This window comes from Brienomyrus brachyistius, chromosome 1 (assembly GCF_023856365.1).
Source record: "Brienomyrus brachyistius isolate T26 chromosome 1, BBRACH_0.4, whole genome shotgun sequence".
NCBI classification, from domain to species: domain Eukaryota; kingdom Metazoa; phylum Chordata; class Actinopteri; order Osteoglossiformes; family Mormyridae; genus Brienomyrus; species Brienomyrus brachyistius.
The window spans coordinates 49,509,693-49,525,548 of record NC_064533.1 but is presented as its reverse complement, the minus strand read 5'-3'; the positions used below and the strand labels follow the sequence as shown (position 1 = coordinate 49,525,548).

The following is a 15,856-nucleotide window of genomic DNA, read 5'->3' as shown; positions in this document are numbered from 1 at the left end:
CCTTGTGTGTCTTTTGCATTGTGTGAATTATCCACTGTGTCTGCACCTTACATACCCAGATGCAGCTCTCTATATTATAATCTGTATTCAAGACTTCAAGTCTATGGCTGAGATGTTCAAATGGATGCTGATTTCTAGATGGGACCTGAAATGTGTCTATTGTGCTACAGACTTTCATATCTCTCAGTGGTCTTGCAGGCAGTATTATAGACCTCTGAACTGGAAATATCTAGTTAAAGGCTTTTAAACTTTCAAAAAGATGCATAACCTGAATTGTTCTGCTTAAATATGACTCCTAAATTGTATTTACCTTCAAGGCCCAACACCAAAAGATAATCTATATCAATTAAAAAAAAAATCACTTCTGCGTTTATATAGTGTTCTGTTCTTTATTGCATTGAGTTTCGGATTTATCCTTTTAATTTCTGGTATGTCAGCGCAATTTGTAACCTAGCAACGGTTTATAACTGCATGCAATTAACACCTTATGCAAGTGCTTGGAAATTTGGAGAGACCGCTGGGTCCTAGTGGGCCCACCCCAGGGGGATGAATAATTTAATCTGCTGAAATTGTAGATCATACCTTTACCGGTGTATCGTGCCATGCTCTGCTGCACGTGTGTGTGTGTGGGGGAGGGGGTATAGTTTCATCAGATCAATTGTCCACCTGCCGCTTAGCACAGGAGGTTCCCGGACACCACAACAGAGAGGAGGGTGGGGCGCGTACAAAATATTTGTGGATTTTCAATACAAAGGGATTCTTACAAAGCGTTTCAGTGACATTCGGTGTCATGCCTTGCTGGAGGTGGAGGTTAGGGTTAGGGTTAGGGTTAGGGTTAGAATGAAACAGCAGGACGTTCATGTCCCAGACTTCAACACATGCATTGGACTGTATAGTGTAATTAACAGTTGTTCATGCATGTTTTATTTATTATAACTTAATAATGACTGGAGTGTATAAAATGTCATAACATAAAAGGCCGTCATTATTTGTTTGGGCTAAAATAAACTGACGTTTGTTGTAATCTGTCCACCTCTAAGCTGAGACATAGAGATTCGTCAGGAGCCAAAGGCGTCTCCATGAGTGGCTGGCTCTCTCCTGTACAGAGTCTCTTCCGCCCAAGGTGTGGCACTTAGTGGCTCCAGTTCCCACAGCTCCTGCATTTATGTCACCAAGGCCCATCTGTGAAAGCTTTGTAGCGCTAAAACATGAAAAAAAAAATTCACAGAGTGCTTGGTCATACATCAACCTTGATGTTAAAAATAAATAGAGCAAAAATCATTCTCTAAATTCAAACGCAACGTGTGGCGATTTTCTGTGCAACAACAAAAGCTCGTAAATTAATTATTTATCCACAAACAAATGTGTGATTCTCACCAGCTTCGGCCAACAAACAGAAGTATTTCTGTACCTCAGGCAGCTGTGATCTGTTTCGTCTTTCAGCACGTGGCCTTCATATATCATGTGGGACACGAGTTCAGGCTTGTCTTGAAATTGGTGGCTGCACCGCGAGGATTTTTCTATTAATGATAGTGTAGAGGACTGGCCACAGCTACTGGGGTTTAAACCCCATTTCGGCTAAACAGTAAATAGTCACCCAAAGGCAGATTGTTCAATGAAATGAATGAAACAGACGCATGGTTCCTCAAATACATACAATTTATTTTTTAACACTCCAGTCATGAAAAGTAAAACCATTTTAAAAACTGTAGAATAGTGGCTCCACAAGTAGCCCTAAGGGCAGCGATGATCCCCACCCAACTCACCATCAAAAAAAAACCCAAAGGGACCCAAACCCAAACACAAACTAAGATATCGATACCTCAGTGATTCCAGGCAAATGCAACACGACAATCCACAACTTCAAAATCAATAGGAGCAACACACAAACCCCAAAAAAGGACAATGGTAAGCTGAATGTAAACCCTCAGACACCTGCCCCCTGTTAGATGTCGCTGTCCCAAGCCAGAACTGAGAGTTCACCGTACCCAATTAAATTAAACAAACTGATTATTTAACTATAAGAAAAAAAGAAGAAAAAAGCCCCACAGTTAATTATACTCCAGTCATATATACCCCAAATCACCGTACGACACATGCAGACCAATCACTAAATACTCAGACAACAAACACACCATACAACCTAAAAGTTAAATAACCAGCACAATTGCCCAAATGCAGCTCCAAAGAGTTGCAGCCTACAGTTGAAGACGAGTTGGACAACGCAGTTAAGAGCGACGTTTAGCAAGGAGGATGAGCTAAAACCCGCAATCAGCAGCAAAGCTGCACAGTTCCTGCAACAAAGCGCTGGAACCTACAACCAGGAAACGCTACAGCCATCCAAGGCGTCTCAACCTGCCTTGCATGTGAGCAGGTTAAACTGAAAAAAATCACCAGACCCGCTCTGGTATCGGAGGCTCTCAAATTCCCAAACGCAACCTCCACAGCACCTGACGTACAGCGGAACAAAACCCATGTTGTACGTAACGTGAGTTGCCGACATTGACATAACTGTACTCTTAAAGGAGACCCCACTGATGGATCAATCTGGGTCATGCCCAAAGGTGTAACTTTGGCTAGAACATTGGGGGGGGGGTTGAGGTCTCCACCCATTATGGGAGAAATATGATTATTCGAGGGGTTGTATTACCTGGTTTTGATTTATTGGGGAGGCTACAACCCCCCCATCCCCCCCCCCCCCCCATAATGGTCACGCCCCCACCTATACCCCAATAAAGGATCATCCTATCACAATCGTATTTAATTTCAATCAATTACTATTCTTTCCTTAGCTCAAATGGAGAGTTGATTTGTTGACTTGCGTTCCCTTGAAAAAGTTGTGTTGTTTCATACACCAGGCGCTGACCATGTCCTGGTTTTATGGCTACATTTCCTTCAGGGGCATTGATAGCATCTGAAATGCTCTTCAGTCCCCCTGTTGTAGATGTACACTAATAAGTTTAAATGATTTGTTCTCCTTAACTTCCATTCAAATGAAAAGTAAAAGCTAGTAAAAGCTTGGCCCCCTTTTCTATAAATCTCTAGTGACGCTCCTGATCTTATTTATAGCAGAACGTGGAGGTAAATTCCCAGCAGGAGTCTAAGGAAACAATGGGGGCTAAAACAGAACCTGTCCCATGGTTTGCGGCATGTTTATGCTGCTGTGGGGATACTGAGCGTCTCGGGGGAAATGCTGTCTCACTCTTTACCTGACCTACCTGCAGTACCCAAGGAACATTCACGCAGTTCACTCCACATTCACCCCACTGAAGGTCTGCTCCCATTTTCCATTACCAGATTGGTTCCTAAATAAATCTAAAAATCCCATAAATGACCCCATGTATTTGATTAAGCATCTGCTTTCAAATAAAATAGAGTCTGTCGGCTTAATCCTGACGGTGCTATGACATATTTGGATGAATAAAAACGTGATCGGAAAGTAATGTGTTTACAGCTAAAGAGATTCCATCTTGCAATCTTATTTAGACTTTTTAAAATCCATCATAATGGTGTGCAGAAGAGATTCTCCCAGGCAAACTCCATCCCACTTCAGTGAAAACTTCCCCCCAAACACATGATTATCTCAGTAATTCAATAGCACGCATAGCTATCCTAGCTGCCTTTGTCCCCGATTAATTCCAGAATGTTTGTGCTGTAAACATGCCCCCTTCCTGCTCTCACAAGCCTGCCTCACCTGCAGTTACGGATCTACGGTTACTTTTCATTACACTGCTTTTAGTTAGAAGAAGGGCCTTCATTACTGGCAAGTAGGACGGTTTCCATATACCTGCAGTAGATAATACAGATGCTATGTTGAAGGCCTGAATTAAGGGTCCTTAAATTATAGTTTAATTTCTGAGGGACTGTGGGAGACCATGGGATTCCTACATGGGTATTCAAATAGCCACTAAGGGTATAGGTGTGCTTTGACAAAAGTTTGGACTCTTGTCTGAAATAATTAACCATGTTACTTCACTTGTACACTACTTTGATGCTCTTCCTAAGTAGACTTCTTCGCTAAGACTGAATATGGAGTGTGATGGATACAGTGGGACATCCTCAGTCTTCACTAGATACAGCCTTCACCAGAGTTGGATGCCATTGAAAGCCACTCAATGAATCATGACCTTTGGAAGGTTCAGTACAGGTTTCGTTGTGCTGCTTTGTTGCGACTGAGCTGGGCAGACCGTAAAACGTGACATCTTGAAATGGCTCCTATACATGCTAAATGCAGTAAGATTCACTGGTGGAAGTGGAAGACTCCACTAATTAGCATGTTACCCATTAGATACGTTACATTGGAAGAAGAGAAGCTCACAAAACTGCAGAGATCACAGCTGCATCAGTGCCACACAGATTCGCTTACAGGTTCAATACCACATCTGAACTCTTTACCTCTTCTTGTAAACCGATAACAGTTAGCAGCAAGGCTTTGTAGATGGACGAAACACTACTTGGAAATCAGACCAGTATCTCGTCTTGGAAACCGATCGCCTTTGGTTGTAATTATTCCTGCTGTCAGTTTTATTATTTATGTTCAAAACCAATCACGTGCATGTTATATATCATTTTCTTTTCTCAAAACATCATTTATATGGGGAAAAAACTTTTGAAGGTGATAGCAAATGGAAAGGATAAGAACATTACATTTGCATGTAAATTCAAACATGGAAGATGGTTAAGTGAAGGTGACAAGAAAAGCAGCTTCTTTAAAAGCAGCAGAAGGAGCAAACCTTGCTTTGAGGCTGTAGTCTGTGTTTTTCTAAGGACGAGTTGAAAAATGACTCATTGGTGGATAAGAACTCGCCTGCTAGCTTCCACGTCACAAAATTACCCGGAATACTTTGTGAAAATAGATGGTGCTGTCCGCAGGGTTCTGCCCAGATGGCACGACTTTAATAATATTTGTAAAACACCCTTCAAATGCTGTGGTATCACAATGCTCCCTGCACTGATAAGGAGATGGCGGACTGAACATTTTCCACCGCGGTTCTCCAGACACTGAATCCGGCAGCCATTAATCACTCGCCGAAAATGTGTTGACTCTCTGCCCTAAATGAAGCACTCCACTGTCGTTACTGCGTCAGTCAGCCGAAATCATGTGATTTTCCACAACTTATGAATCGGTACGGGGGGGAAAAAGGGAATTTGATAAGCAGCAATTAGCAGATTTGCACAAGGTATGGCAAAAGATCCTGGCTTGAACACAAGTGCAAATGCTCATCTTGGAAAAAAAAAACTATAATTAATATTTTTCCAGCAAAATGTTATGCTTTTGTGGCACTTTATCTATAGGAACGATTTGGTTTTGACACATCTCATCTTGCTCTCCTTTGAGTCTGGAGTCAAATTCTCGGTCAGCCGTTTTCTGGCAAGCCTGAAGCGATTTCTTTGGTTAAGGGCCTTGCTCATGGGCTCAACAGTGACAGGATTACACAGCTGGCTACAGGATTTGAACCTAGCGACCTTCCTCACATGCATCACTCCGTCCCCCGAATAACAGGCACACCACTGACTTCTGGATTTATTATTGCATGAATTTAAATAATAAATAGCTGCAGACTAAATCAGAACTCATTATACTATATTCTCTGCTTTACTTACATTGTCTGTAATAATACTACTTAGTAGATGATATAAATAATAATTAATAACACAGTCTTCTCATGCTATTCTGCTTGGTTCTTTCATCAGTTTCCTCTTGGACTGCAGTGTGTGTGTGTGTGTGCGTTTGCGTGTGTGTGTGTGTGTGTATTTGAGAGCACAAAAGCATCTTCTCACTTGGTTTTGCCAAAGGGTGTTTAATACACATGTGATGTTGGAGCTTGAGACAACTGGGGATTATTGGACAGCCAGCCGGAGGACAACTGGTTCTAGGTACACCTGGACCCTGGATTCTGACGGCCGTATCTACAGGAAAGGGCATTTTACACGGGATAATACACTGGGCTTAATACTGCTCATAACCACAGAATTACAAGTCTACATATACTACATGTACTACATATACTACATATACTACATGTACTACATATACTTCTTTCAATTTAATCAATGTCTCATATATTCAGGTGCTACACAACAACTTCTAACAAAGCAAGAACTTAATAAGACTGTTCAAGAACCAGAAATTTAACAGAAGAACATTCAGGGAACATAAAGAGACTCCAGGCCAGAACCGAGGGTGAAAGCATATAACTAATTGGATAATATAACTACTTGCATGTGATTGGTTTTGAACATAAATAATAAAACTGACAGCAGGAATAATTACAACCAAAGGTGATCGGTTTCCAAGACGAGATACTGGTCTTATGCATGAGGCTTTACTATTTCGTCACATTCACTAAATAGGGAAATTTCCGCAACTTTATCCACAACAAAATATTTTATCCGTATTCTGAGAACTCAAGCGATTTTCCAGATAATAACAAAAACTGGCGGTAACACTTGAGGAGCTAAGCCCACGATAGACTAAACAGAAACCGACATGCCATGAACTAAACTGGAGAAAGGAACGTCCTTAAGCAAAGCTCTTCTCGATCACCTTGTGACAGACATGTGGGACCTTGAGCCGCTGCATGGTGTCAGTGCGACACTGGCCAATACCGGCTCATTAAACATGAATGACAGACGCTCTGCTCCTCTTTTGTTCCACAATACAACTAATAAAATATGGATAGACCAAGGGGAGAAACCTGCCGGTACTAGAACAACTCACCAGAGGGTAAGTAAGATACAGCTCAGTTAAACAGTGGGTTTCTTCTTTACTGCCCATTCAAACATTAAGATAAGATATAACTTTATTAATACCTCTGAGGGGAAATTTCTTTATCCAGTATCACACAGGGGATATAATATATCAAAGGATATTTTAACTGGAAATAAATACAACAATGAATGACAAGCGGATGGTAAATGTGTAAAGGAAAAAAAAACAGTATTCAAAAAGAATGAACTGTGTAAATACAGTGCGAGTAACATACGAGTGCCTGTCATTATCGACGCCCACCCCGAACGAATCGCAACGCCTGTTTAAACACCACATGCGTGTTTAACACTGAGGACCATGACATGACCTGAAATATGTCAGGCTAAAGAGCAACTGCCACTGTTGTATCCTAAATGTGACTGCGTTTACATAAGGTTACATTCCAGTGCCCACAGGATTGATGTCTGTGTACATTTTAAGATCTTTCGCATGTCTCTGTTTAAAATGCTGAAGTGTATGGGACCTACCCCTCTCCATTCCTCCAGCTCCTGTCCTTACGGAGGATTTTTTTTTTTCCACTTACGACATTGTGAGACACAGCTGCCGCTTATGAACGAACATAAACAAATGAATAGCTGTAAAGAAAAAAACAGCACTTTTAGTCAAAATGAATGTTTACCTCCAAGAGTAACCATCACAAATCTTACAAATTCCCAAAATCCACATATAATTAAGCTGTGAGGTCATTTCTGAGGCAGCTGACTCTTCATGACTGAGTATGGCTACATATTCTCTTGCAACAGGGCAGGGAACAATTTCACGATGATTATTTCATTAACCTCTATACTTTTGGTTATGTGCATTTGACATATATTCCCACAATGCACTGGTGTGGGGACATTCAGCTACATGAATTACTGGCTTAGCTGTAATTGTTTGTTATTCAAAACGATTATTTTCCAAATTTTCAAAGTACAAACACCACTTTTCATAGTTTATGATAGTTATATACCCTGCTAACAATTCTTCATTCTGGGAACATTTGCCAGACGTTACGATTAAGGTATGGAAACATTCAGTGTCAAGAATTCCTGAAGTTCCAAGAAAATTCTCCTACTCCTATTTCAACTAGGAATAATAATATATAACCCGTAAACGCGTAACAGTGTCCCTTAAAATATCAAAGGTCAGGGGTTCAAGTGGGGGCATGTTTGCATTGTATGTGTTTATAATACTTTATTATAAAACAGTATATTTTAACATTAACTGCTTTACAAGGATGATTGGGTAATAATGTTATCGTGGTGACACTGACAGAACCTTTGTTTGAATGTAAATAGCATTCCAGTAACGGTAACGCCCAGTAAGAATTCTCTCTGTCAGCTTTCAGAAGACCCACACATAATGTTCAGTGAAGTACTCGGAACGTTCCCTGTTAGCTGGGTACGTATATGAATATAGAGAATGAAACTGAAAAAGAAAAGAGTCATCAAAATATCACAATCACCAAATATAAAACTTACTAAACCTAGACAGTTTGTGGCAACTCCTGTCACCAGGCTTTGAGGAGATACGCTTCTTGCAAATTGTATGCATCCAAATTATGTCCATCCTCAAACATGACGATTAAATCATTGTCTCAAGTCCTTACATATTTTTCTTGGAAATGCAACTTCTGCAGACGGTAATGCATCCTGGTACTTTGTGCTACCTGCTAAAATTGTCCTAAGTCCATTTTATATGGTTGACACTTGTTGCTGTTATTGTTGTGTAAAAGAATTCTACATACATTCAAGCTAATCATGTATATTGGGGAAGTCGTTGCTGTTAGGATCTGGACAAAAATGAATGAGACACGTTTTCTATGAGCCTGGATCAGAAAGGAAAGGGAATGTGTGGGGGGAGAGACTGAACTCGGCCGATGATTCTGCCTGCAGGTTGCAATCAGGGTTAGTGTGTCCAAGCTTCCTCCTGAGCCTCCAACCATTCGGCACAGAGACAGTTCTGTCCGTGGTGTAATTGGCTCCCCGACTGTGCTCCCCCAGGGCCACGAGAGCCAAACTGTGGCCTCCTGGTGACCACATAATCCCTGAGGAATGGCCATGATCAGTTCTGTAACTGGGATTCTGTGGATCACATGAGTGATGCGGTCAATGATTATGAAGCTGAGCCTATGGTCAGTGGGTTGCATTAACATCTAGATTCAGAGAAGATTGCTGGAGTCTAAAGAGACAGAATGAAAAAAAAGAGGCCAAGATGGAGAGAGATAAAGGAGAACAGAGGTGGTACAAAGAAATGAGACAAAAGAAGCCATCCACCCATTTCCTACCGGGTCGCGGGAGGTCCGGCAGGGATCTTAAATTATCTTTGGAAATAAATACCAAGCTGGTTATAATTCTGTGGCTGCAAAATGAATCTGACTACATTTGACTACAGAAAAAGTTTTTAAAATCTTTTATCAGGCATGAATTAAAACTAGACGTCAAACTTAGCATTTAACAACCTATGTACAACACGCTGGTTTTGGAGTCCTCAACCCAAATGAAACTGTTCTGATGAGATTATTTTAGGTGTGATGGGTAACTTTTCTTCTCTGGTTAAGTTCTGTAAAAGGTGTAATTCCTGCACCTACATGTCATACCGCTTAGTACATGAGACATCTTTAGAAACAACATTAAATAGACATCCATCCATCCATCCATTTTCCTAACTGCTTATCCTACTGGGTCGTGGGGGGCCCGGAGCCTATCCTGGAAGCAATGGGTACGAGGCAGGGAACAGCCCAGGATGGGGGGCCAGCCCATCACAGGGCACACTCACACACCACTCACTCTCACACACCTACGTGCAATTTAGCAACTCCAATTAGCCTCAGCATGTTTTTGAACTGTGGGGGGGAAACTGGAGCACCTGGTGGAAACCCCACGACGACATGGGGACAACATGCAAACTCCACACACATGTGACCCAGGCAGAGACTTGAATCCGGGTCCCAGCGGTGTGAGGCAAGAGTGCTAACCACTGCACCACCATGCCACCCTTAAACAGACATGATTGTTTTTTATACAACTTGGAAAAGAGAATGTGCATAAATACCCTGAATATTTTCAAATCTCTATATCAATCGGGAGAAATTCTGGAACCATGTGTATCTGATGTTGTACATATTTATGCTTAATGTGGCCGCTGCCTTCATTTGGTGAAGTGTTCCGTTTGGCAAACGTTTCCGGAGTAATAAGTCAGATTGACTCTGTGCTCCAGGACACATTTACGAAGCAATAAAATACATTAAGAGCTGGAGACACAGGGCTGTTTTGTGCTGATATCGCTTAACGGCTGGGTTTCCCAGGGAGATAATTCCTAGTAATTATGACGGGAGGTTTAACCAGACCGGAGTTTTATTGGTGTCCGGAGTGCTATCTGCGAACGTTACTGTTCAGAAGGTGAGAATTAATGTTCTTAATAAGAAGAACATCTTTTGGGTTATCGTGCTGTTCTACAGCTTCCCACCCGCACCTCTTGTCCCGCTTTTCTTGACTCACCTGCTGGAGCTTGAAAAGTTATCAAGTTCACCTGCCAGGTGAACCGCTGGTCTAGGAAGCAAGAATGCAGAAACCAAAACAGGCAAAAATCAAGACTCTGTCAGAATTCAGCCAGATCTTCTCTTTGCTGGGTTTACCTGCACGTTGGGGTATTGAGTGTTTTTGTCTGTGAAGGAAGCTAATGCAAGAGTTTCCAAAAAAGGGAAAAGGTCATGAACAAAGGTTATGTCGAGAGGAATATCTGACTGGGTATTTTCCGTATCTGTTAGCTGTACAACCACACATCATACGTTGTAGACTTATACGTTATTTGCTCAGTCATGTCTTTGCTAATACAGGGGGACAGTAGCATCGTCAATGGAAAACCCAACAGAGGCAGCTACAGTACTTCTGTGTTTCCAAGAGAGACGACTGCTCCACTCTGAAGTACGAAATCCAGATTAAAACTGCAGTAGGTCAAACCTGTCTGGGAGTCACGTCATTACCGCAATAGTGTCATCATTTGCTGTGGTTGAATTGCTCGTGTGGTGAAAAGATTCACCAGATTCAATTTCATTAAAACAAACAGGCCACTTGTAGTAAATATCTTTTTTAGATTAGGACATTTTGCCAAGTGCATTTCAATGACGTTTTTTAAAGTAGGATTTCATTTGGTATTTTAATGTTAAATGCAGCAGTAATTCTTATAAACTTTGCGAAAATGAACATCTGCTATATACTATTTTTTTATTAATTTCATTATAGCAAATATTACATATATATAAATACTGTCTTTGGACAGAAATACCCATATTTTTGTATTGTTAGCTACATTATAATTGCCTTTGTAAAAATTCTCTTTTCAACAATTATTCATTGTTATCACACTGAAGCACACACCTCTTCTGAATGCTGTTATAAATACATACAATAACTTAACCTCATCCAGTCATAGTAGGACTTTATTTAAATGCACGCCATCCCTGTTTGATAATAAAATACAAAAACCAGTTATTTTTCATTGTTGGAAAATAAAATCAGTTTCAGCATAACAAAAAAGGTAGGCCTAATTATAATCTTTAATTTGTTTCAAAAATAGGTAGCTATTTGCCACTTTCAAAACCAATTATTTCTTTAAAACAGTTAAGCAGAATTATTTCTGTAGGATTTACGGTTGTCTCATGTAAGAGCTGTATAAGATCAACAAACAAAACATGCGTTGACTATCAAATCTAATTGCGCATCACATCACGTGACACTTCCAACACTGGAAAAAAAAAAGAAAAATCCAAGCCATTATGTACCATATTTGTAACAAACAACAAATTAGTGAACTGCGTAATCTACACGGTTTCTACTACCTAAGATATTCTCATGCAATGCATTGCTCATATTATCCATATATTGTAGGCCTACTGCACAGGACAAGTTAACGCAACAAATTAAATATTACGAACGGCATCACAGTACGCCGAAAAAGTAAGTATTAGACTGCATGACAATGGGATTGTGAAGGATGTTGATGAAAATGTAGCAGTTGTAACCTGGACTGAACTCGCGGTCAGCACAATGTTTACCCACAGACGACGGACATCGGTTTCCGTGACGAGAGCCCGTCACCGCGAGATCAAATGTAGTTTAAATCTAGAGCTCTCCTGTCAGACACACCCGTGGGCATCGAGCTCACCTGTCCGGTTCACTCCGAACTATGCCGACTAAACGTGGCATCTCAAAGTGGAGCGCCGCGACTGAACAACACCTGATCCCAGACATAGAAGACACGTAGTAGCAGGGACGGTTAGATCGGTGCAAAACATATAATTTATTAGGAAGACCAGGGTCTTCTGGAGCAGAACAAGCAGAGAGTCAACCGGAGAGATAAACGGCTTTAAATTGAATGTAATAAAAAAAAAAACAACGGATGCATGAATCACATATACCATCAAGGGCCCTGTTAAAATAAGCAAGATAGAATTTAAAGGAATGCCCGTTCAAATAGTTTGTTTTATTTAAACAAATGCAATATTAGCGATATTCACGGACACATTCTGCTTTTAAAGCACATAATTTTTTGAAAATGTGCTTATTACCTCCTTACAATAACATGTAAAAGATTAAATGAAGATCTTGTTCTCGTATGCAGTGAATGCAGCTATTCTGTGCACTATATGTCCTCCATATTTAGGCCCACGTGACAATATTTGTAAAACACCTGCTGGTGAAACAAGCATATTTTATACACCGTACTGCTATTTGTTTAATGGATGCTAATGACGTCTACCACAGATATCTCTGTGCTATTCTGTGCACGAATTAGAACGTCATGAACCTTTTTCTTTGGAAGTACGTTTTAAAAATAAGGACGCAGTACACTGCGGTAGTATGTTACAACGTAATTTTGCTTTTATACACATATTTTACTAGAAAGCTACCTCCATCTAAACATTAAAAGAAAGTGAAAATAAAACAGAAAGTCATTTCTGATGGACGCATTCACTTTCAAAATTGCGCATGGACAATCTTGCAGAAACACAAAGATAACTATATTATTATAAGCAATTTTTGTCGCACAGTACAGGTTTAACATATAGCCAGAAAATAGTGTACAACTAATGATGCGTGTATAAGAACCTACATGTTGAACTGAAAACCTAAACGTCAGTGCATGCACATATTTGATCAGGTAGCCTAATAACAATGCTTCTTGTAATCTACGCAACAAACCGCCACTGTATAATGAATATAACAAAAACATATTAAAAGGGCAATAAACAGCAGAACTCCTGGATGCATTTACTGAAACATACAATATACATAAAACTGATACATTTCAATCATCCACGCGGCAATTAATTTTAAAACGGACAAAAGCAGCATTTGGCTACACCTATAAGCAAATGAGCATGATATTTCTGATGAATACAAATTATTTTTTACATTTTGACCATTCACAGGTATAATTTACCAATACAAAATGCAATAAGAATTAACAACAATATTAACAACATCAATAATAATGAATGTGTTCTCACATTCCTTCAAAGATAAAAAATAGAAAACTTTTTTTTATTATTTAAAAAGACCCTCTTGATGGTTGCTTTAACTTATGTTAGCAACTATATTTACTGTTCTGTATTGAAACATACACGCATTCTCAGTAAAGAAGTTTTGACCACGGGAAAAGTGGCCGCAAATCCCAAGGAGAAAAAAACACTATAGATCACATCCACGGAATCACTGTAGTTCTGTTGGTCATCCATGAAGCTCAGCACATAAAATCCTAAGTTGAACCGCCAACTGATAAGATCTTCTGGTGGAAAACTGTCCCGAAAAATGACTCCGCTTGACAGTTGTATTACGTTATGCTTAGAAAAGGCAGATTTCATACAGAAACTGCCAAACGCTCGCGTCTCGGTCTTTGTCCGATCCCAAGTTAATACGCACCGACGACGACCGCCTCCACCTCTTTCGATTGCCTTCTGTCCGTCACCAAAAAGTTGATCATGCCCTCCGACTTTATCAGAAGGTTGCAGCCTAAAAAGAAGATGCCGAAGACCACGGTGAGCGACAGGACGCACATGACTGCTATCTGAACAATTCGCATTATGAAGAGGCTCCTCTCGTCCGGGGCTGTGGTCACAAAGCTGCTATCTGTCACTACAGATGAGAAGTTGCAGCATTTGAGGATTCCCTCACTCCTGTTGGAAAACAGTCCAGCAGCGTCCGTTTGGTTGAATGCAGAAGAATTCATTTTCAACCAACTTGGAAGTGCGCCGTCAAACAGAGAACAGGTGGTCCCTTTACTTCTAAAATACCGCTTTAAGAATGCATCTTCATTCCAGTACAGAAAAAAGCGATCATATGGTTAAAAAACACTTATTTTGAATAAAAAGCTTTACTTTTCAGTTGTTGCACTTGACTTGTTGGTGCCCATCTCCGCGTGCGTGCATTGGATACGATCAACTCGCGCTGTCCGCGGCAAACCCATGGCTGATATACCTGGTTGGGTGAAACCATTTACAGAAAGAGGAGACTGGATTAATCCTCTCGTAGCGAGGTAACAGAAGCCAAATAACGCCCCCTACCTGCAGTCTCAGTCACAACATGAGCGCTGAATCAGTGAGGAAATTGTCGCGAACTGGGTCGCATTCAGTATTAGTGAGTTGCTAAGGTATTTTTTTTGTCACTGGAAACAATTATGCGGCCAAATAAAACTTCTGTATAATAAGGTTTGTGGGCGATTTTACTTTAGCTTTGCAACAATACTGTCAAGCCTACCAATGTATTACATCATAGACTTTATGGAATCTATAAACTGGAATCATTGGACTAGAATCACTGGACTGCCTCAAAGGTCTGAAAAGAAAATGTGTATCAATCGTATACTTTGTTGAACGCTGTGAATTACTGAGCATTATTTAGCCAAACTAACTACAAACACCAATTCTGTCTGGTAGTACTTCTGCATAAAATAAGTAATGTCTCAGACAGCAGCTGACTCCGATCCGGATCCGCCTCTAAGCCGGCAAATCCGCGTTACAGTTACATCCGTTTCACAGCTGCGATACGGACAAGAGCCGGACCTAGGCTTCAGTGGCGGGAACGCAATAATGTCAGCAGAATCAAAGCAGCTACGGGCCGGATCCGGGGAACGAGCGCGCGAATTTTCATTTTCTGGAATCTGACAGGATAACCGCAGCGTGGGTCGAGGTGCAGGAAAAGTTCGACGAAACAGTTTTATTCCGATACATACAGGACACACAGTGCGGATACCTTTTTGATTATGGTGGGTCGTTAATTGTTAAGTTAATCTTAAAATGTTTGGCTTATCACTAGTTTGTTAGCCGGAAACTGATCGGTCTGTGTTAGCTATAGCTTTTACTAAAATAAGCGTGGGTCGGTTAATAAAAGGTAACTGAGTTATAATGCCATGAAATATGTTTTGTATTTCAATTAATTGTGTTCTTCGGGTGAATTTAGTAGATTAATCGAGAAAATGTGCAGAAACATTTGACATTCAATAGCACACTCTCCGTTTTAGGTTCGACCACATGTCGAAGGGTAAGTGTTTTTTATTGTATAATTCTAGCTATCTGTAAAAATTGGAAATACCACTGTGTAAAACTGTTGTCTGATAATTATACAATACAAATTAGGAAAACGTTTAAACGTTAATGAATAAGTCAGAATCTCAGTACACGGAGGAGTTCATTGCAATAAGTTTATTTGCTTATATACCTTACTGTTGTGGTAAGCTATATGTATTGATTATTATGATAGAAATCTGTGGTGGTGTGAAATTGATTTGAGCACTTAACTTTGTTCACCCGCGCAGAGATTTGCGCACTTGTATTTCAATCTTGTACAACCCTGCACTTAAGTTTATGCTTCGAAAAAAAATTGCACACTTCGGTTTTCAAAGTCACAGATGTAATTCCACATTTGTGCGTGTTTTCAGAAGCCATGTTACGGCTACCAATTGGGATCATATTTGCATAAACTGAATATAGGTGCGTTGGGAATGCTGGGATTTCTGGTACCTTTGTCATCACCTAAAGTTTTGTTAGCCCATAGCTCCCAGACGCCGAACAGCAAGTACCTGGGATCCATGCGCCTCAAACCA

At 40.4% G+C, this 15,856-nt stretch overlaps 1 protein-coding gene across 1 annotated transcript; it reads right to left on the bottom strand.

Moving 5' to 3' along the window:
- Nucleotides 1–11,179: 11,179 nt before the first annotated feature.
- LOC125704458 (protein reprimo A-like) lies at nucleotides 11,180–14,715 on the bottom strand. Its single transcript, XM_048970021.1, has one exon. It carries the CDS (start codon nucleotides 13,982–13,984, stop codon nucleotides 13,667–13,669), a length of 318 nt encoding a protein of 105 aa, XP_048825978.1. The 5' UTR covers nucleotides 13,985–14,715; the 3' UTR covers nucleotides 11,180–13,666.
- Nucleotides 14,716–15,856: the final 1,141 nt, after the last annotated feature.